Raw genomic sequence first — 20,331 nt, 5'->3', positions numbered from 1 at the left:
TCATCAAAAATATAAGATACATGTGAAATTGAAAATTAAAATTATATTCCTTCAAGAAGACATTTTAAAAAGTTAAAATGCACTATTAGAGTTATAAATAAAATGTAATAAATAAGTAACAAAGCTTTAAATCTAAAGTGTTTAAATAAAGCTGAAGTTTTATCCTGTTTTTGAAACTGTAATCAAATTATAGTCATTTTTTATAAAAATAAAGTGTGTGCAGTTCAACTTCAATATCCATCTAGTTGCCAGTATGATGAGCCAGGGACATGATGTGTGACGTTCCGCCCAGACGGACAAACAGAGAAACCGATAGATGTCCTTCCGGTTGCAAAATGCTTCTCAGCCGTGCAGACTGATGGCCCGCAGGGACCTGCAGAACTTGCAGAACCGTAAACCAAGATGCTGAGAAATGGGAGAGCGGGCTCAGCCCCACAGGCAGGAAGCCTTGCTTTCTGGCTGAGGGCAGGATGGACAAGTTAATTAATGTATGTCTTCTCCACCTGGCTCTCTTTCTTGACATGCAGACCCTCCCCAGCTCGAAGGCTTGTGGGGTTGGGATGAGCAGACAGGACAAGCAGGGTGTGGCCCCTCCCCAGGCCTGCAGCTTGGCCAGATGGCCCCTGCTGACGGCCTGCACCTGTGCTCTCACCCTGCGGGGGGTGGGGCCCCCCCCGACAGGGCCGGGCCTCCGCGCGTCTTCGGGCAGGCGACTCGCAGCTCCCCTGGGGCCTGGGGGGACTGCTGCTCACCTGGGCCCCCTGCTCAGAGCCGAGGGGGTGGCCAGGCTCCCAGAACTGTGGCATCAACTTTCCTACCAATCCGCCCCCTTCCCAGGCCTAGCTTCGCCCAGCAAGTTCTGAGCAGCTGGCATCTCTAAGGAAAGGTCCAGTCCCTCCCCGGGCTGCTGACCAGAGGCCGTGCCGATTTCAGCAAGGCTGGTCCCAGGGCGATGGGTCCGGTCAGTGTCCCAGATGCTCTGGGCTGTTCACTTCTGCAGAGGTTGCTGGTGGGAGCCGGTGCAGAGGGATGCGTGTCTCCTCGGGCAGACGAGCACAGGCGTGCGGATCCGCACCCTAGGAGCGGCACCTCTGTCTCTGCCAGAAGCTGGCTCCACGCCTTCCTGAAGCGGTGGGTCCCCTGTGTCCGCCCGCCGCCCAGCCCCACTCCCCGCCTCCCGCTTTCTAATGGGCACGGCCATTAAGTTGTCCCTGTAGCAATTTAGATCACAGAATAGACTTCTGCACATCCTTTCAGGTTAAAATCACGAGGATAAAGAAGGAGGCAAAATTATTCCACTGTAGCTACGTGCTTAATTATATGGAATGCTGCATAAATTGTCAAGTACGAAGAATTATTCTGATAAATTAAAATACTAATTAAATAGGCTATTGCCGAGTTTTGAGAACATTGTGGGGTTCTGCTCCTCCAGGTAATTTGCATATCCTTCATCTAGCGAATTTAATTTTAAAGGACTTCTTTTTGTGTTTGGAAACCCTTTTTGTCTCCTGTGAAGATAAGAATGGGCTTTATGCATTGTTCTCGCCTTTATTAAAGCATCGTCTCCCGGAGTCTCTGCATCCTGGCCTGCTGGCGCTCACGCCCACCAGCACAGGGTCCACGTTTGGGCATAAAAATAACCCGGAGCCAACAGCCAGCAGGAAATCCAGGCCCAGCAGGGCTCCTCTGTCCCCTCGAAAGGCTCCAGCCCTGCCTGGGAGTGGAGATGAGCTCCGCGCCCCGTGGAGGGTGAAACTCGTCTCCCTGTGTCTCCAGGGGGTGCTGGGCAGGGGGCACACAGGGGTCGGTGCCCGGGAGCCAGGTCTGGACGCCTGACGGAGCTCAGGGCACACGTCTGGGTGAGGGACATGATGTATGAACATGCGAGATCCCCTCCACTCGGGAGAAGGGACACATGAGGCGAAGTCCATGCAGCTGGGCCAGGGAGCCTTGGAGCAAGTGGACACAGCGGTGGCTGTCTAAGAACAGCGTGGGGAGGACTCAGGATGGCTGAGACTTGCAGAGCATGCTGAAGACCCGCAGGCCACTGGTCCTTTCAGATCAGCGTGAGCTACAATAAATGGATGTAAATAAACAACAACAAAAGGGCTCAGCCTAATACAAACTGTAGCGTTCACACAGGCGGGAATAAAGGGACCATCCCAGAGTGTGTGTGCGCGGCTGCCATCCCCACCGGTGAGAAATTTCAAAAGGGAGACAGGCTTTGTTGAAAAGGACTTGATGCCCAAGACTGAGAAGGTCACACAAGAGTCTGAGACTTGGAGAAAAGCGTTTAGGTCCCATAGACGCACACGTTCCAGCCGCCGAGGGGACACGTGTGCCCGGAAACCGCACTGACTGTCTCCTGGGAGGTTTCTCGGCTGAGAGTGGGAAGGCAGGGACCCTGGGGGGCTCTCGGAAGACCCCCACTCCAGGCGGCGCCTTGGGGCACTGCTGCTCTCTGGCTGAGGATGGAGGTGGGCTGGAGGTGGACCCGGAGTCGAACTCAAGGCAGCATGATTTGGGACTCCAGCTCAAGTCGTTCGGAGAAGGTGCCCGTGGCCTCCGGAGGCCCCCGTGAGCATCCCGGCAAAGGCTCCACATGTTCTTCGCGAAAAAGCCTGCCGGGGAAGGGGGTGGGCAGCCTCAAGAGGACACTGGCGGCTCGTGCTCTTCTTGGACACGTAGTGGACGGTGTGGGGTGTTTGGGGCAGACTCACCACGTGCTGAACCACGGCTACCCCAGAGCAGAGTCTGCGGGTTGAGTGAAGCTGAGCGCAGGTGGCTGGTCCTCCCCGCAGGGTGCCGGCTCAGGCTGTGCCCTGGTCCTGCACGCACGTGCATACCCGTGTGTGTGCTGTGTGCACACGTGCGGTTATTTGGACGAGGCCCACTTACGGAGGGGTGTTAACACCCTGCAGCACGTGAGGACCACAGCAGGATCGAAGGACGGAGCAGACTGCAAATCGGAAGAGAAGAGGGCCAGACGTGCGTCCTGACCCAGGAGGCGGGGACGGGCCCCTGCGCTGCCGACCCGTGACCCCTGCAGAGTAGGGGGCGCTCCTGGGGCTTCTGTGGGTGGTAATGGAATGTCTGGGGAGGCGGGGATCCCTCCGGCCGATGCTGGAGGGACTGGGCCGTGTCCAGCCCCTCCCAGCAGACCCTGGATGTTCCGACTGCCTGCAGGATGCACCGGCCCCAGCATTTTGTCTGTCCCACCTGTTTGGTTTTTCAGGGACAGCCCCTTTGAGTGCTGTGTCAGTTCCCAGTGAAAATCCATTAGCAGACCGAGCCCCTTGTCAGCACAAGGCTGAGTCCCCAGGCTCCCTGGCTGGCCCCCTGAGAGGCGGGCAGCTGGGGGAGCCCTCCGCGGGCTTACTTGAGGATGGCGAGTGATCCTTGGCGGCTGAGCCTCAGGAGTCCCCCCCAGCAGGTGTGCAGACCCCTGGCTGGGTACTTGCAGCCTTCCTGCTCGGCTGGCTGTTCACCCTGCGCCTGGAATGCCTGTCCGTTCTCTGCAGCGATCGTGGAGCACGTTTAATTCCATCTTTAGTGCTTTGTGTCCTCAGCCTATTGAAGACTCACTATTATCCCCCCAAAGTAGCCTGTCATTCAGTAAAATGCCTCCTTTGTTCGCAGGAGAACATTAAAATCAATTGCTGTATACCCTGTCTCTTAAAGAATGTCCTCCATTCAAGGCTTACCTCTGAGCCGCTGCCCCTCACCACCCTGCCACCCTCTCCCCAGCTTAGAGCTCCTCAAAGTGCTGGTGCGGTGAGCCCTGGGTTTCGTCTGCCTCCCCCAGGGCTCCCATAATTACCTAAATGTAAGAAATAACATTCATTTGTTCAAAGGAAAACTTTCTGCCAGACAAGGAGAGGGCCCCGGAGGCTGGGGAGGTGGCTGTGGCGGGCTCTGTGTGTATCCCTCTGAAAGATATAATTCCATCACCTAAGATGCACGGAGGTGTTTCACAATAAGAGTGAAAGTAATTGTTGTTTTGCTCTCTCATTCTGCATTAATCACAACTGCAATGCACTCTTCCTTCTTAGGCTTTGCAATAAAATTCTATTCCTCCTGGTTTTCATTTCCAAAATGGCATGGGCTTTATCCGAAAGAATATTCCCGCAGAATCGTAAGCCAAGGTCAATTGCCTTGTGACACCCTTCCTCTCCAGGAGGTGGGGACCGCGCGCCTGCCGTGCTGGAGTCAGGATTAACTGGGCTTCGTCTCCGGCAGCTAATTGTTTCCAGGACCCATTCCACTTGGTCTGATACGGAGGGTAATTCATTCTCTGAGAGTCTTGCTCATTCTAAGTCAGGAGCAAAGTAGGACGAGGGCAGTGCTGGAGGTGGGTCCTCACAGGATGTTCTGCCAGGGGTAGGAGCCAGAGCAGGTAGACAGCTCCGGGAGCGGGTGAGGAAGGCTCAGTCGGGCCCCCCGGCTGGTGAGTCTGTCTGTGAACACAAGCCTCGGGACCAGAACCTACTTCCCAGTGATTACATATCTGCAACCCGCCTGTCGTTCAAACCAAGACTCCGGGCAGCACGCCTGCCTCCCGTCTCTCGCCCAGGCTCCATAAGGATGCTGTGAATTTCCTAAGATGATGGTTTGTGGGAGGGACCCACATCCTGCCCTGGGTGGGGAGCCCCCTGCCCGGGTCTCCACGCCAGGCTCCTCCACAGCTAACCGTCCACAGCTAACCAGGCAGGCAGTGACCACGGGGCTGCGTGGTAAGGGGTGCTCAGGTGTCTGGAGAACGCGCTTCTCTCCTCGCTGACCTCTTGCCTCTCCATCTCTCCCGCAGCTGACAACAGAGAGAAACTGCAGACCACGTCTGGGCTGAGAGTTCTTCAGGCCGGAGTCGGCTCGGTGAGTGACTGCGTGGCCGCGCGCCTGGCAGGTCCTGGCCGGGAGGCCCTGGCCGGGGCCGGAGCGGAGGCCGGAGGGCAGGCCGGGCTGGTCCTCCGATGGCGGGGGCGGTGCTTACGCGTGGTGCCCGGCTTGTATGACGTTGTTTGGTTGCCTTTGGAACTGTGCTCGGTGTCTCCCTCGAGAAAACTCAGGAGCCTCTGGGAGCGCGATCTCCCTTCTTCCAGTGACACAGGTGTGAGGTCTGCAGCGGGAAAGTTGTTCTCTTCTTCCCGTGGGAGGGGCCCTTCCATCTCCGTAGTTACAGACCCCGTGGGGCGGGGCGGAGAGAGCGCGGCGCCTGCGCGTAGACGTGACACCCTCGGAGGCCTCGAGTCCCAGCATCGCCGCGCCGGCCACATAAGTAGGCACTCGACTGAGTCCTCCATCAGCAATTAGAGCCGAAGGCACTCAGCCCCGAAGCCCTGGCGCGGGCCGAGCGGATCGCGGGCAGTTAATGAAACGTGCTCTGTGCGCCGCGGATGCACCGCCCTGGGGTGCTTGTCCCCATCGTGAGTCAGCGGGCCCGGAGCCAGTCTGTGCGCGCGCATCTGAAATTCCTGATTTCACGCCCGCCGTGACAGTAATTAACCGTTAAGGGCGCTTATTTACCCGCTCCTGGCTCAGGGCGAGATGCCTCCACGTGGCCACTCCAAGGCCCACCGGAGCCCTGGGTCTTGAAATAAGAACGTATTTAGCAGCTGCTTCAGCACAGAGGCAGGCTCTGTGCTCCACAGACGCCGGGCAGGGCACCTTGCGGGGGGCCTGCCTCAAAGCCCCTGTGTCCCCAACCTTGGCGATCGGTAATGGGGAGGGGACGCCGGGGGTCTGTGGGCCCCCAAAACCATCTATAACCCTCGGGGCTGCAGTGACCACTGGCTGGAAGGCAGAGGGTTCGGAAGATCCGGGCCCAGGTGGAAGGTTCTGGTCTGCGGCTCCCAGCCTCTGCAGGGTGTCCTTCCTGCAGGAGGTGCCTGGTGCCCAGTGGTGGAGCGGACCCAGACCGACTCTGGCGAGGGCCCTGAGCGTCAGGGGTCAGAGGCGGCTCAGGCGCTGGGCCCTTCCCTCCTGTGCGGTGGCGGAGCGTGTTCCTTGGAGATGGCAGACCGCCCTGGACGGGGGAGGGGAGGAAGGACCCAGGTGGGGGTGCGGAGCCGGGGGCTGCTGTGGTTCGGGCTGCGGGGAGCTGGGGGTGGGGGTGTTGCGACTTTGCGGACTCCTCTGACTAGAGGTCGTAGGGACAGATTTCGGAGGAGGGCGCTGACCGCCACCCCCTGCTCCTGACCTGGCCGGGCACACACCCAGCTTGCACGCAGGGCCCCCTGTCTGTGATCTGACGCCTGTGTCACAGCTCGGAGACCTGTCCTGCCCCCTGGCCCCCGCCACCCACGAACCCCGGGCCCCCCACGCCCCACCCTGCCCTCGCGCTCTCCCGCGTGGTCACTGCTCCCTGGCTCATCCTGTCGGACAAACACGTGCACCGGCATGTCCAGCTCATACAGTGAAAGCTCCCTGGACACGTCTCTCGGCACACTGGCCCTCTCGCCTCCCTGCCGCTCGCTGCCTCCTTCTTCCCAAAACCACCCCCAAATCTGCAAAGGCGTCTGGACTCCTAGCACCGGCAGGTCAGCACCTGCTCACTCCTGACACCCGGCCCAGCCCAGCCCCTAGCGTGCCCTGGATGGTCCACATCTGTGGCCTCGGAGCTCCGTGGTCAGCAGCAGCGGTCACTGTCCTGAGCGTGGCCTCTGGTCCTCCTGGCCTGCCTGCCTGGCCTCCTTCTGAAGCCAGGAGCTTCGTGGCCAGCAGCAGCGGCCACTGTCCTGAGCGTGGCCTCTGGTCCTCCTGGCCTCCTTCTGAAGCCAGCTGCACTGAGGGGTCTTCGTGTGGGCTCTGTGTGTCCCCGGGGGTCTCCCTGAGGCCACGACCCTTACGTCATCCTGTGACGATGACCTCACCTGGCCCATTCTCCACGTTCCAGGCATGCACAGACACCAGCCCTAACTTTCTGTCCTTGGAGACCAGCAAGGGGTCCCCGAGGCTGGTCGAAGCAAGGACCCTGAAGCTCTCCCCACACACACACCTGGCCCTGCCCCGGACCCTGGCTCACGGCAGAAATTGGTGATGCGCTTTCTGGGGACTGGGGGACCCCACGAGGGGAGCCTGAGTCGCTGGCGGCTTGTCTGCAGAGATGACAACCTACACTCAGAGGGGAGCCCCTGCCCACTTCTGGGTGCCCTTCCCCTAGCTGACAGGGGTCCGGCCTGGACGGTGGGGGTGCGGGGCAGAGCAGACCCCAGCCTACGGCACTGCTCCTGCATCTTCGTCCTTGCTTGCTTCCTCTCTGCTCCTCAAGCGGCCAGAAGCCTGACCTCACCCTCCCCAGGGGCAGGAAACAGCCACATCCCAGACCGCGTACTCCGTCCCAGGCTGAAGCGTGGCCGTGGGCGGCTCTCCTCCCTAGGCTCTCCCCGAGTTGCCCGTGTCTTTCCGGGGCACCGGGGCTCGCGGCACGGGGCGCTCTGGGCCCGGCTCTCAGGCCCCGTCCTTTTTCATCCGCAGAGGCAGTGCCGCCGTTGCCTTTGCGGTTGTCAGGCCCCGAACCCAGGTCCCACAGAGGGAGGGGTGTGCGTGCGTGGGGTGGGCCCTGGATCTGGAAATGGGCGCAGGAGGGGCAAGTGGAGATATGTGTAAGAAGCTAGTCTTTCTTTTTCTAATTTTAATTGCCTCGTGCAGTGTTGAGCCTGATTTTGATGCTTCTGATTTTCCTTGAAATGTATTTGATATGAATGTCTCTGCTAATTCCTGACTCTGGAAAGTGGAGCAGAGTCTTGATTCCTAGAAATCTGCCAGCATTTACGGGATGTCTCCCCAGCGCTGCTGATTCAACATGCGATGACAGATAGCGGAATTAACGCCTTTTAAGCTAAATGGAAATATCTCAAAACAAAATTTAAAGGCAATGAACAGATTAGAGGGGATGCACGCATTCCTGATAGATTGGTGGTATTTTGACATTTTTCAAAATCTAGTTTCTGATGTCTTGAATGTCTTCACATTTTTTCAAGTGAATAAAGTCATGTTTTTTTCCAAGGGAAAATTATGATATTACCAAGAAAAATAAACTCAAACATTTGGAAGAAAAACCATCTAGATGACTGTCCCCAGGCCAGCATTTCCGTGAGAGTGGCTTGCGTGGTGTATCTGAAATAAACCGGGGCTTCCTAGTTCTCTAAAGTGTCGTAAACGCAAGACGATTAGCAATGTACCTGCCTGCGTTTCAGCGGGGCCCCGGTGCAGACACCCTGGCATAGCCCCAGATGGCGGCCTTGGGGCAGAGCCAGGCGGGAGGGAGAGCTGCCTCCTCGCAGGTTGTGGGAAAAGGAGGGGTTCTCCCGCACCCCCTGAGGGCCCCTGCCCTGAAAGTTAAACTGACAAAGACCGGCGCACAGGAGCAGAGCAGCACATTCACTTGATCTGTGTTTCCCAGGACACGTGGGGAGAGAAGCCCACGTTCGCGGGTAGACCAGCTGCCTCCTGCTGAGTCGGGGGGCAGGGCTGCGGACACCAGGTGGGTCTCTGCAGAGGGCGTCTCTCCCAGAGGTTCTGGGCCTGCCTCAGGGAGAAGGCTGTGGGCGAGGCTGGAGCCGCCCTCAGCCACGGGGGTGTGTCGGGGGCGTGTCCTGGTCCCCAACTCGTCCGTGAGAGGTCACACGTGGTTTTGGGGGTGTCTCAGAGCCTGGGCTCGGGGAGCTCTGTGGGGCGGGCAGGCGGCCATCCACCCCCCGGTTCAGCCCAGCTGCACTTTGCCCCCGTCGGTCACCGTTCCAGCTCCTGGGTAATATTTTTGTCCAGAGAAAGGATTCTGCGGCCAAGCGTGTGTCGGTCCCCACAGACCCTGAGAAGCTGTGGTCGCGCTCCTCCCCCGATGCCTTAACAGGCTCAGCTGTGTGCTGCGTGTGCTGGCGGGTGTGTGCAGCTGCCCACAGTCGTCACGGGAGGCCGAGCGGGTGGCGTGGGGACACTCCACGGTCATTTGAGGGACGGCGTAGTTTCTCCCAGAAGCGCCCCCAGCCTTGCCCGTCTGTGGAAGCACATGGCTGTTTCAGTGGCTGTTGGGAAAGCTCAGGGTGCAGGGAGCCTCTGAGAAGAACTGAGTGGTGCTCAGCGGCCAGAGAACAGCAGCCCGGCCAGCCTGGAGCACAGGGACCCTCGGGGTCAGGGGGTAGTGTTGAGCCGAGTCCCCAGGGACCCTGCGGCCAGTCCGCTTGGACTTGGGGATGGATTGATGTTGACAGCCTTGCCAAGATGGGAAGAAGGCATGTGGGGCCAACCCCCTGCCCTGAGGGGATGATGGGGACAGAGCCCCGTGTGGGCCTCAGGCCATGGGGAAGCTGTCACCCCCAGGGGTCACTTTGCACGTGTGGATGGAGTGGCACTTCATCATGCTTAGTAAATACCCGCAGGTATGCAGTCAGTACCCACAGGAGCACAGTTGGTACCCACAGGTGCATGGTCAGTACCCAAAGGTGCATGGTCAGTACCCACATGTGTGTGGTCAGTACCCACAGGTGTGCAGGCCGTACCCACAGGAGCATGGTCAGTACCCACAGGTGTGTGGTCAGTACCCATAGGTGTGCAGTCAATATCCACAGGTGTGCAGGTGGTACCCACAGGTGCATGGTCAGTACCCACAGGTGCATGGTCAGTACCCACAGGAGCATGGTCAGTACCCACAGGTGCGTGGTCAGTACCCACAGGTGTGCAGGCGGTACCCACAGGTGCATGGTCGGTACTCACAGTGACGAGGTGCTCGTGACAGAAATGCCTCATGGCTGTGCTGCCTGGGGACCGGCTCTCCAGGGGATAAATTCATGGTGATGCAGGAAGCCCCATGGCAGCTGTGGGGGGTGGGGGACGTGGCAGAGGACCCTGGAGTGCAGACCCTGCAGACGTGCTGGAGACGTCCCAGCGCTGATCTGAAGCCTCGTCCTTGGACATGGCTTCCGAGGTGGCTGGCGGGTAATAGTCTCCGATCTTTCATATAAATCAGGAGTGCTAACAGTTCCAGTCGACTCAGGAAGCTGCAGGACAGCGGGGATCTGACCCTTGAAGAAGGGCCTCAGTCTCAGTGAGTCCTCACACCCCAGAAACTTATCCTTGGAGAACAATGCGCCAGGCAAGAAAATGAAGGGCTTCCCTTGTGGCTCAGCTGGTAAAGGATCCGCCTGCAGCACGGGAGGCCTGGCTTCAGTCCCTGGGTCAGGAAGATCCCCTGGAGAAGGGATAGGCTACCCACTCCAGTATTCTGGCCTGGAGAATTCCACGGACTGTATAGGCCATGGAGTCACAAAGAGTCGGACACGACTGAACATCTTTCGCTAAGAAAATGAAAACGCAGAGCTTTGGAAACACCAAAACTGACCTAAGTATAAAACCCCAGGAAGGTCATTAATTATGTCATATTATTTCACGAAGGCCGTCACGACAGCTCCGAGCCTCAGCGCAGCTGTGGAAACTGTGCCGTGGACTCAGGCTGGGGCAGCACGCGCACACGTGAGGCCACCCCTAGAATGGTGGGATCACAAGCCAGTTCTCTCCTTTTCCAAAATCTCGGTCAGTATCATTTGTAGCTTTTTATTTTGACATCGTTGTAGACTCACAGAAAGTGGCAAGGAGGGCCCAGTGATGCCATGTATATATACTCACTGGGCCCCCACCCCGCGGGCTGCACCCACGTCGTTGTAGGCTGAGAGTCAAACCAGGAGATGGGTATCAGTTCAACGTGTGTGTCTGGAGAAGGAAATGGCAACCCACTCCAGTAATCTTGCCTGGAGAATTACATGGACGGAGGAGCCTGGCAGGCTACAGTCCATGGGGTTGCAGAGTCGGGCATGACTCAGCAACTATCACTCAATGTGTGTGTAGGTATTTGTCATTTTATCTTTGATACCATTTCTTACAGTTCTAGTAAAGAAAAGCTTGCAACCAAAGTAACTGAGTACATGTTTGCTTTTAAATAAGTGAGGACGCGAGAGGAAATGCCACCACGCGTGTGCCGAGTGTGGCTCCCAGGTTGCTGTGGAGGACATTCCAGGCAACTCGAGTCCTCACACACTCGCATCTATGGTGCTGTGTTAATACAGACACGTAGGCAGGACGTGGTAAGTGGTCACAAATGTCCCGGGTTTAGACCCAGGCCCATGTTTGGAAACCCAAGGGGAAGCACCCTGGGGGTGTGTGGACGGCAGAGGGCAGGGGCGGCCTGCAGGGACCACAGCTGGGCCCGGGCAGGTGGGGAGCTGTGACAGGTGGTGCTGGGGGGTGCATCTTGTGAGATGGGAGGAGCTGCAGGCTCCAGAGTGTGTGAAGCAGGAGCCGGTCACTTTGAGGATGAGTGCTGACACAGATCAGACGGACACGTCGGAGCCGGCAGGCTGTCTTGCATAGACTGTGAGCTGACTTTGAGACGATGCTGGGTGTTGGCAGGTGGCCACTGGACCCTGAAGACTTGAGGGCTCCTTGGTGGGGCCGCTCTCACCCCCGCGGCTCCCCCTCCCTGTCCGGCTGCGACCAGAGGCTGGAGGGTGGGCCCTGGCAGCCACCTGGGGCTTGGGCGCCCTGGGCTGCTGGGGGCCCTGCCCTGTGCCTGTCCTCGAGAGCTCTGGTTCCTCAGGTTATATTCTTGTACCTGTCACTTAATTTTTATTCTAATCCGTGTTTCCAGACAGAGAAAGTTGATTTTTTTTCTTCAAGGTGTAAAATGTGCGTCATCCCAAGAAAGGCTTCTTTAGCCTTGTAAGTATTCCTATTTATGTTTGAAAATCTGCATAAAATTGCATTAAAACATTTGCCGCGGTCTGTCCAGGCTGCCCTGAGAATTCCAGTGCTAGGCTGAGGGGGCGGTGTCAGAGGTCAGAGTTTGGGGGAGGCCATGTGGTCCCTTCCACGAGGACGGGTCCCCAGCTCTGCTGGCCGGGCCCCTCGGAGCTCAGCACAGCGTCCCCCACAGAGCCTTAACCAGAGTTTCTCATACTGTTTCTTATTTCTCAAAAGTGAAGAGACTCAGACAAAAACATGTTCAATATAATTAACGCGCTTGACATGGTGGCAAACCCGAGCTCAGTGTGAAGCGGCCTGCTTTCCCTCCGCGGCGCTGTGTACAGTCGCCGTCACGTGGCCCACAGGGTCTTTTGAGTGTTTTCCGTGGTTTAAAGCAGGCGAGGTGCCGTGTGATGAGGCGGTTGCCATGGTGACACGTTCAGCTTTGGTGCAGCGTCAGGGTAAACAGCCATGTAAGATGGAGTGCGTATGGTCTGCCTGTGGCATCCCCCACCATCCCGGTCTGACATGTCAGCTGCGTTGCTATAGAAAGTGCCTGGCGCGTGTCTCCCTGCCGGGCCGCACTGTGGTCCAGCTGGGGCCGGGCGACCATCCCGCTGGGACGAGGGAGCAGGCACGTCCCATGATCTGTGAGCTGGTTCAGGGTCCTCCCCCCTGGAGCCGGGCAGTCTGGATCAGAAGGCAGTGTTGATGTCAAGCCGAGCTCTGCAGACGCTCGGAAGAGCCCCCGGAACGTGGTGTTCCAGAAGCCCACTTCCTGTCCTCAGCCCCAGGACTTGGAATTGCCGAGAAGGCGCGAAGACTGCTGGAGGGGTCATGCAGAGCACCCCAGCCTCATTCAGGGCAGTGGCCGTGTGGCCAGGGGCAGCCCCCAAGAGACGAGTGTCCCTGGCGCCCATGCGCCCACCCTGCCAGGCGGAAGCAGATGACCCCCCGGGTGGGGGGCCGGGTGCGGAGGATTGAGGTCGGAAGCGCCCCTCCAGGCATCCCCTCCAGAGGCTGAGCTTCGGTCCCTGAATCCAGCCTTGCCTTGAAATTAGAAATGTCCTGAGCTCCGCCTTTTAGCTGAAGAGCCCCTGAGGCTCCCGTCACTTGAAAATGTGTCCAGTAGAGAGTCAGCCCCAGGCCTGGCTTCCGGTCTCCTGCCCACAGATGCAGGTCCTCTGGGGGCCTCCACACCTGCTGCCCCCCCGAGTCCCCACCCGAAATGCCGTGGGGGGGATGAGTCATGGGGGCATCACTTGGTGGGGAACCTGGGCTCAGGCCAACCCCGGTGACCTCCCTGAACTGCACTCCTCTGTAAAGGTTGTGTCCCGAAGTCCTGGGAGTCAGGATCCCACTCTGTCCATCCTGGAGGGGACATGGGTCCCCCCGAGGCAGGCTTCTGATGCTTGCCTCCTGCTGCCCACTCCCTCAGATCGGCGCTTTCACAGCCTCCCTCCCTCCCCGGGGATCACAGGGTTGGGGGTGGTGGGGAGCTGCTCTGAGTGGATGGCTGCTCTGCCGTGGGGGACCCGTCCCCTGCCTCTGACCCGCCCCCTCCAGGGTGCTCCCCAGGCTGTGCTGGGTCACGTGAGCTGAAGCCAGTCCCTCCTCTTCTGTGAGCTCGGGAGCGAAGCCGCCTGCGTCTCCACCACCCAGTGCCTCCAGCTTGTGGTCTGACGCTCTGTGGCAGCTCAGTCACCCCTGGTCGGGGCAGAGTGACCGCAAGCCCCGGGCAGCAGGTGGACACCTGCCTGGGCACATTCAGTCTTTAACTGTGAACATCCCAGGCCGCGTCTCCATGGCAACAGGTGTGCAGCCCTTAATTGCTGATTTGAATACTTCCCCTCTGCTTTATCCATGAGTTCAAAAAAAAAAATAAAAAGCTGTGTTCACCCATATGAAGTTCACCCATATAATGTAATTAATAATTATATTAATTAGTAATCAATGTAACACTACATATAATCAAACACCAAATTTAAAACAATCTCATGTCAAAACAGACACGCCCCAGTGCCACGCTGCCGACCGCAGTGTGGGCCTGCTCTGTCGAGATGGCCTGCGGCTCCCCTGCAGTGAGGAGCGGACCCCCACGCAGGCGTCCGTCCGGGACGGGGCCCCTTCCTCAGTGTGTCCAGGCCCAGCCAGGCTGTGCTTCGCCGGCCATCACGTGCAAACCCGCATCTGAGCAGAAGGGCAGCTGGTGCTGGAGCTGCTGCCCCGCGCCAGGACTTGGTCCTGAAAGCATCCAGGGAGGTCAGAGGTCCTGTGGGCCCAGCGGAACCGCCCTGTCTTTACCTGGACCCCCAGACCCCTGCGCGCAGAGCCGCTCCGTGCGTGGCTCAACCCAGGCCCTGAGGTGGTCCACAAACTCTGCCCTCACTGGGGCCACCGGTCCTCTGACGTCCCTGAGACACCACGTGGGACCCTGTTAACAGGCCCTGGTGCCCGTGTCCCATGTCATCCCTCTGCAGGACCGGCCTCCCGACCTGCCTCCTCCGGGGCCTCCCCGGTTGGCGGGCACCTCCTGCTGGCTGCAGTCTCTCTCCCAGACCGTGGGCACCTCTGACCCGGCGTCGGGTCCCAGGGCTGACAGTGGTAACCAAACGCCGCAGACCAGGGCTGCAGACACCGGTGTGTCCTCCCTCAGCTCTGAGGCCAGAGCTCAGAGCCCGGACGGTGCGGGGCTGCGTGCCCTGGGGGCTCCCAGGGAGGGTGCGTCCCGCCTTGTCCTGCGCCTGGGGCTGCCCCGTCCTCGCCCGCCTCCTCCAGCCTCTGCCCCGCTGCCTCACAGCCTCCCCGGGTGTCTCCTCTTAGGAGGACTAGGGCTGCCCTGCCCCCGAGGGACCTTGCTTCCCTGGATCACCCCTGCCAAGACCCCATGGCCAGGGAGGCTCCTTCCCAGGACCGGGGCTGAGGAGGTGCACAGCTTTGGGGGAGACAGTTTGCCCTCAACACCCACAAATCACAGACATCATCCAAGCACCAGGAGCGACTATCCGCTGACCCACAACTGAATTTCTCTCCTTTCGGGGTTAAGGTGCCTTGCTCACCTGGTTGGTAAGCAGGGTTCACCTCTCCAGCTGATTAAGAGTCAAGTTTGATTGAATGGACCTTGGGCTACATTGGGTCCCCTGCTCCCCAGGCCCCTGTGCACTCGCACACAAGCACACACATGTACACACAAGCACACACACATACACACAAGCACACACATGCACACACACATACACACAAGCACACACACGTACACACAAGCACACACATGCACACACAAGCACACACACGTACACACAAGCACACACACGTACACACAAGCACACACATGTACACACAAGCACACACGTACACACAAGCACACACATGCACACACACATACACACAAGCACACACATGCTCCCCAGGTCCCCAGCTCCCCGCCACCCGTCTGACGGGTGTGAACTATGGTGGGGGAATCGGGGCTGGAGAACTGGACTGAACCACTGTCTGTGCCCAGGGCTGGAACTGTGATTGATCTCACCCGTCCTGAGAAATGCATGGAAGTGTTCCCTTATAGACCTTCCTGACGATTGCACACTTCAAAGACAACGTGAAACGTAAAGAGTCTAATTTGTTACTTGTCATTAAATTAGTTAATTCTCGCCATCTTGCCGTTCATCTTTTTCTCAAAATTCGTGAAAGCTGAAACCCCGTAGGCACCTCTTGAGGCACATGACACCAGCTGCGGTCTGTGAGGACGCATTTCCAAGCGAGGCTGCCTGCACACGCGAAGGCGTTAACTGCAAAGGTCGTGAGACACATTGCTGTTGTTCAGTCACCGAGTCGTGTCTGACTCTGCGACCCCATGGACAGCAGCACACCAGGATTCCCTGTCCTTCACCATCTCCTGGAATTTGCTAAGATTCATGTCCGTCGAGTCGGTGATGCCATCCAACCATCTCATCCTCTGTCGTCCCCTTCTCCTACCTCCAATCTTTCCCAGCATCAGGGTCTTTTTCAATGAGTCAGCTCTTCGCATCAGGGGCTAAAGTACTGGAACTTCAGCTTCAGCGTCAGTCTTTCCAGTGAATATTCAGGGTTGATTTCCTTTAGGATTGATGGGTTTGATCTCCTTGCTGTCCAAGGGAGACAAGTGTAAAACCTGAACTTCCCAACTTCTGGATAAGCTGCAAGGTGGGGGGTGGGCAAGTGAGCGAGCTTGGCTCCTAGAATGAGGCAGTGGTCCTGCCACGCACAGGGTCCCCGGATGCACCTGGACCAGAGCCTGGGGCTGTCCTGCTGACACAGGGATGGCCCTTCCTGCCTGCGTCTTACTCATGGTCACTCTTCGGGGGGCCCCAGGACAGCAGGTGTAGGGAGAGCGCCTCCCTGGGGTGATGGCGCCCAGCCCCTCGGGGGAGGGGGGACCAGACTCACAATCGGCGTGTCTGCACAGACTCCACCTCTTGTTCGTGAGGAAGGAAGATGTTTTCAGAGGTGAGTCAGGCCTCTGCGAGTATAGACTCTGAGCCACAGCTCTGGTTTTGAGCGAGAGCATAAAGCAAAAATAAATGTTTTAAGAAGTCTCCTTCTTCCCTTGACAAGCTCTCGACTTCACCCAGCGGTAAAGACGTCTAACTCTTTGCCGGTCCTGGGGCGACACTGCCTTCAGCGGAGGGGAGGGGCGGCCAGGGTGGGCGTCTGCACGCTGATGCTCTGGTTTCCTGGGGCCGCCTCGGGAGCCCTGTGCTCGGGCGTCCTGGGAGCTGGGATCTGACGTCCGGGCATCCTTCCCAAGGCCTCTCTCCTTGGCCCATGGACACTGCTCCTCCATGTCCTCACGTGGTCACCCCCCATGCGTGGCCGTGTCCTGATCGTGTCCTCTTATAAGGACCCCAGTCACACTAGATCATAACCCACCCATAGGACCTCATTTTACCTTGATTCTCTCCTTAAAGGCTCATCTCCGAATACGGACAGGCCCTCGGGTCCTGGGGTCGCGGCTCAGCCCCCAGCACCGACCGTGGTCAGCTCTGCCCTGTTGCTGTCTCGTTAGACTCAGTATTGCGTGGACGAGTCGGCTTCTAAGAAATGCCCCTGTCCCATGCACTACCCCGTGCCGGACAATAAATGAAAACGTGAACAATTCTACGTGCCAATTGCAGAGATAAGCACAAACAAATGCGAGGTACTGTGGATGGCTAGAAGTATGTGGGCTGGTCTTGCCCAGAGCCCCACCAGATCCATGGTTTGATCTGGGACCCCAATTGTAGTAATAAGGTAACAGCAGCTACGTTGCAAGGTAGCTTGCAAGCTTTAGTTGCTCAGTCCTATACAACTCTTGGCGAACCCATGGAGTGTAACCCGCCAGGCTCCTCTGTCCATGGGATTCTCCAGGCAAAAATACTGGAGTGGGTTGCCATGCCTCCTCTAGGGGATCTTCCTGGCCCAGGGATTGAACCTGGGTCTCCTGCATTGTAGGCAGATTCTTTACCTTCTGAGCCACCAGGGAAGCCCAACATCTAGCTTATTGGAGTACAAAATGAAGCAGAGCAAAGACTAACAGAGTTTTGCCAAGAGACCTCACTGCTGCTGCTGCTAAGTCACTTCAGTCGTGTCCGACTCTGTGCGACCCCATAGACGGCAACCCACCAGGCTCCCCCATCACAAACACCCTCTTCCAACAACACAAGAGACGACTCTACACATGGACTTCACCAGATAGTCAACACCGAAATCAGATTGATTATAGTCTTTGCAGCCACAGATGGAGAAGCTCTGTACAGTCAGCAAAAAATAAGACCAGGAGTTGACTGTGGCTCAGATCATGAACTCCATATTGCAAAATTCAGACTTAAATTGAGAAAGTAGGGAAAAGCACTAGACTATTCAGGTATGACCTAAATCAAATCCGTTAAAATTATACAGTGGAAGTGACAAATAGATTCAAGGGATTAGATCTGATAGATAGAGTGCCTGAAGAACTGTGGAAGGAGGTTTGCAACATTGTACAGGAGGTGGTGATCAAAACCGTCCCCAAGAAAAAGAAACGCAAAAAGGCAAAATGGCTGTCTGAGGAGGCCTTACAAATAACTGAGAAAAGAGACGCTAAAGGCAAAGGAGGAAAGAAAAGATATTTATCTGAATGCAGAGTTCCAGAGAATAGCAAGGAGAGATAAGAAAGCCTTCCTAAGTGATCAATGCAAAGAAATAGAGGAAAACAATAGAATGGGAAACACTAGAGATCTCTTCAAGAAAATTAGAGACACAAAGGGGATATTTCATGCAAAGATGAGCACAATAAAGGACAGAAATGGTATGGACCCAACAGAAGCAGAAGATATTAAGAAGAGGTGGCAAGAATACACAGAAGAACTCTGTAAAAAAGATCTTAAAGACCTGGGTAACCACGATGGTGTGATCACTCACCTAGAGCCAGACATCCTGGAGTTCAAAATCAAGTGGGCCTTAGGAAGCATCACCACAAACAAAGCTAGTGGAGGTGATGGAATTCCAGCTGAGCTATTTCAAATCCTAAAATATGATGCTGTTAAAGTGCTGCACTCAATACGCCAGCCAATTTTGAAATCAGCAGTGGCCACAGGACTGGAAAAGGTTCGTTTTCATTCCAGTCCCAAGGAAAGCCAATGCCAAAGAAAGCTCAAACTACCACACAGTTGTACGCATCTCACACGCTAGCAAAGTAATGCTCAAAATTATCCAAGCCAGGCTTCAACAGTACGTGAACTGAAAACTTCCAGATATTCAAGCTGGATTTAGAAAAGTCAGAGGAACCAGAGATCAAATTGCCAACATCTGTTGGATCATAGAAAAAGCAAGAAAATTCCAGAAAAACATCTTCTGCTTTATTGACTACACCAAAGCCTTTGACTGTGTGGATCACAACAAACTGGGGAAAATTCTGAAAGAGATGGGAATACCAGACCACCTGACCTGCCTCTTGAGAAACCTGTATGCAGGTCAAGAAGCAAAAGTTAGAACCCGACATGGAACAACAGACTGGTTCCAAATAGGAAAAGGAGTACGTCAAGGCTGTGTATTGTCACCCTGCTTATTTAACTTATATGCAGAGTACATCATGCAAAACGCCAGGCTGGATGAAGCACAAGCTGGAATCAAGTTTGCTGGGAGAAATCTCAATAACGTCAGATATACAGATAATACCACCCTTACGGCAGAAAGTGAACAAGAGCTAAAGAGACTCTTGATGAAAGTGAAAGAGGAAAATGAAAAAGCTGGCTTAAAACTCAACATTCAGAAAATGAAGATCATGGCATCTGGTCCCATTACTTCATGGGAAATAGATGGGGAAACAATGGGAACAGTGACAGACTTTATTTTCTTGGGCTCCAAAATCACTGCATATGGTGACTGCAGCCATGAAATTAAAACGATGCTTGCTCCTTGAAAGAAAAGTTATGACAAACCTAGACAGCATATTAAAAAGCAGAGACATTACTTTATTAACAAAGGTCCATATAGTCAGAGCTATGGTTTATCCAGTGGTCATGTATGGATGTGAGAGTTGGACTATAAAGAAAGCAGAGCAGCGAAAAATTGATGCTTTTGAACTGCGGTGTTGGAGAAGATTCTTGAGAGTCCCTTGGACTGCAAGAAGATCCAACCAGTCCATCCTAAAGAAAATCAGTCCTGAATGTTCATTGGAAGGATTGATGCTGAAGCTGAAACTCCAATACTTTGGCCACGTGATGTGAAGAACTGACTGATTTGAAAAGACCCTGATGCTGGGAAAGATTGAAGGCAGGAGAAGGGGATGGATGACAGAGGATGAGATGGTTGGATGGCATCACCGACTCGATGGACCTAAGTTTACGCAAGTTCCGGGAGTTGGTGAGGGACAGGGAGACCTGGCGTGCTGCAGTCCATGGCGTCGCAAAGAGTCAGACACGACTGAGCGACTGAACTGACTGAACCACCTGGTTCAGATGCACAATCTTCCCCAGTGCCCACGGTTGTTCACTGGGGAGGACTGGCCGTGCTCACCACCTACCGGGCCCCGTCGGCGATTTTGCAGGGCAGGCATGTCTCAGGATGTGAGGACCAGGGCATGATGAAGACACAGCACTCCCTGGGGAGAGGAGGGAGGCTGAGTGATCCCCGACACCGGAGCATTTTCTGTTGTGTTGCCATTGTGTTTCATCAGTGAAGGCCATCTTTCTTTGGCTTGCTTTCCTCTGGGTGTACAGCAGGTAGACGACAACTTATTTTAGGATTTACTTAGAAATGTCCGTCATGTTGCCTCCGGCAGCAACATTAAAGGGCCTGCTTGTTAAACTGCTAATTTATGGATCTTCTCTAAGTAAATGCAAACAAAGCCCTGCTAATGTACAATGTTCAATTTTTAATTTCCAGTCCATCTTAGATTATAGAACTAAAAACAATATTTAATCCCTCGTTAACACATGAATAAGCGGAAGCTGTCATTTTCAACCAGATGATAACGGGATTATCTCAAGAACTGTCAGTTTATGTGAAAACATTATGTTGCCCAAATTTTCATAAAAATTAGTGGTGGATAATATTCAAGAACAGAGCAATGGAAGGAGGAAAGTCTGCATCCAAGGTAATAAA

At 55.9% G+C, this 20,331-nt stretch overlaps 1 protein-coding gene across 2 annotated transcripts in view; it reads left to right on the top strand.

The window, feature by feature from the left end:
* Positions 1 to 20,331, top strand: part of PTPRN2 (protein tyrosine phosphatase receptor type N2) — a 611,715-nt gene that overhangs the window by 362,556 nt on the left and 228,828 nt on the right. For both annotated transcript variants that reach the window (XM_055591390.1, XM_055591389.1), the window contains one exon: positions 4,808 to 4,872. In XM_055591390.1, coding sequence (XP_055447365.1) covers positions 4,808 to 4,872 — 65 coding nt within the window. The remainder of the gene's footprint in view (positions 1 to 4,807; positions 4,873 to 20,331) is intronic.

Source organism: Bubalus kerabau, chromosome 8 (assembly GCF_029407905.1).
Source record: "Bubalus kerabau isolate K-KA32 ecotype Philippines breed swamp buffalo chromosome 8, PCC_UOA_SB_1v2, whole genome shotgun sequence".
NCBI lineage: Eukaryota > Metazoa > Chordata > Mammalia > Artiodactyla > Bovidae > Bubalus > Bubalus kerabau.
This window is presented reverse-complemented; position numbering and strand designations above follow the sequence as displayed.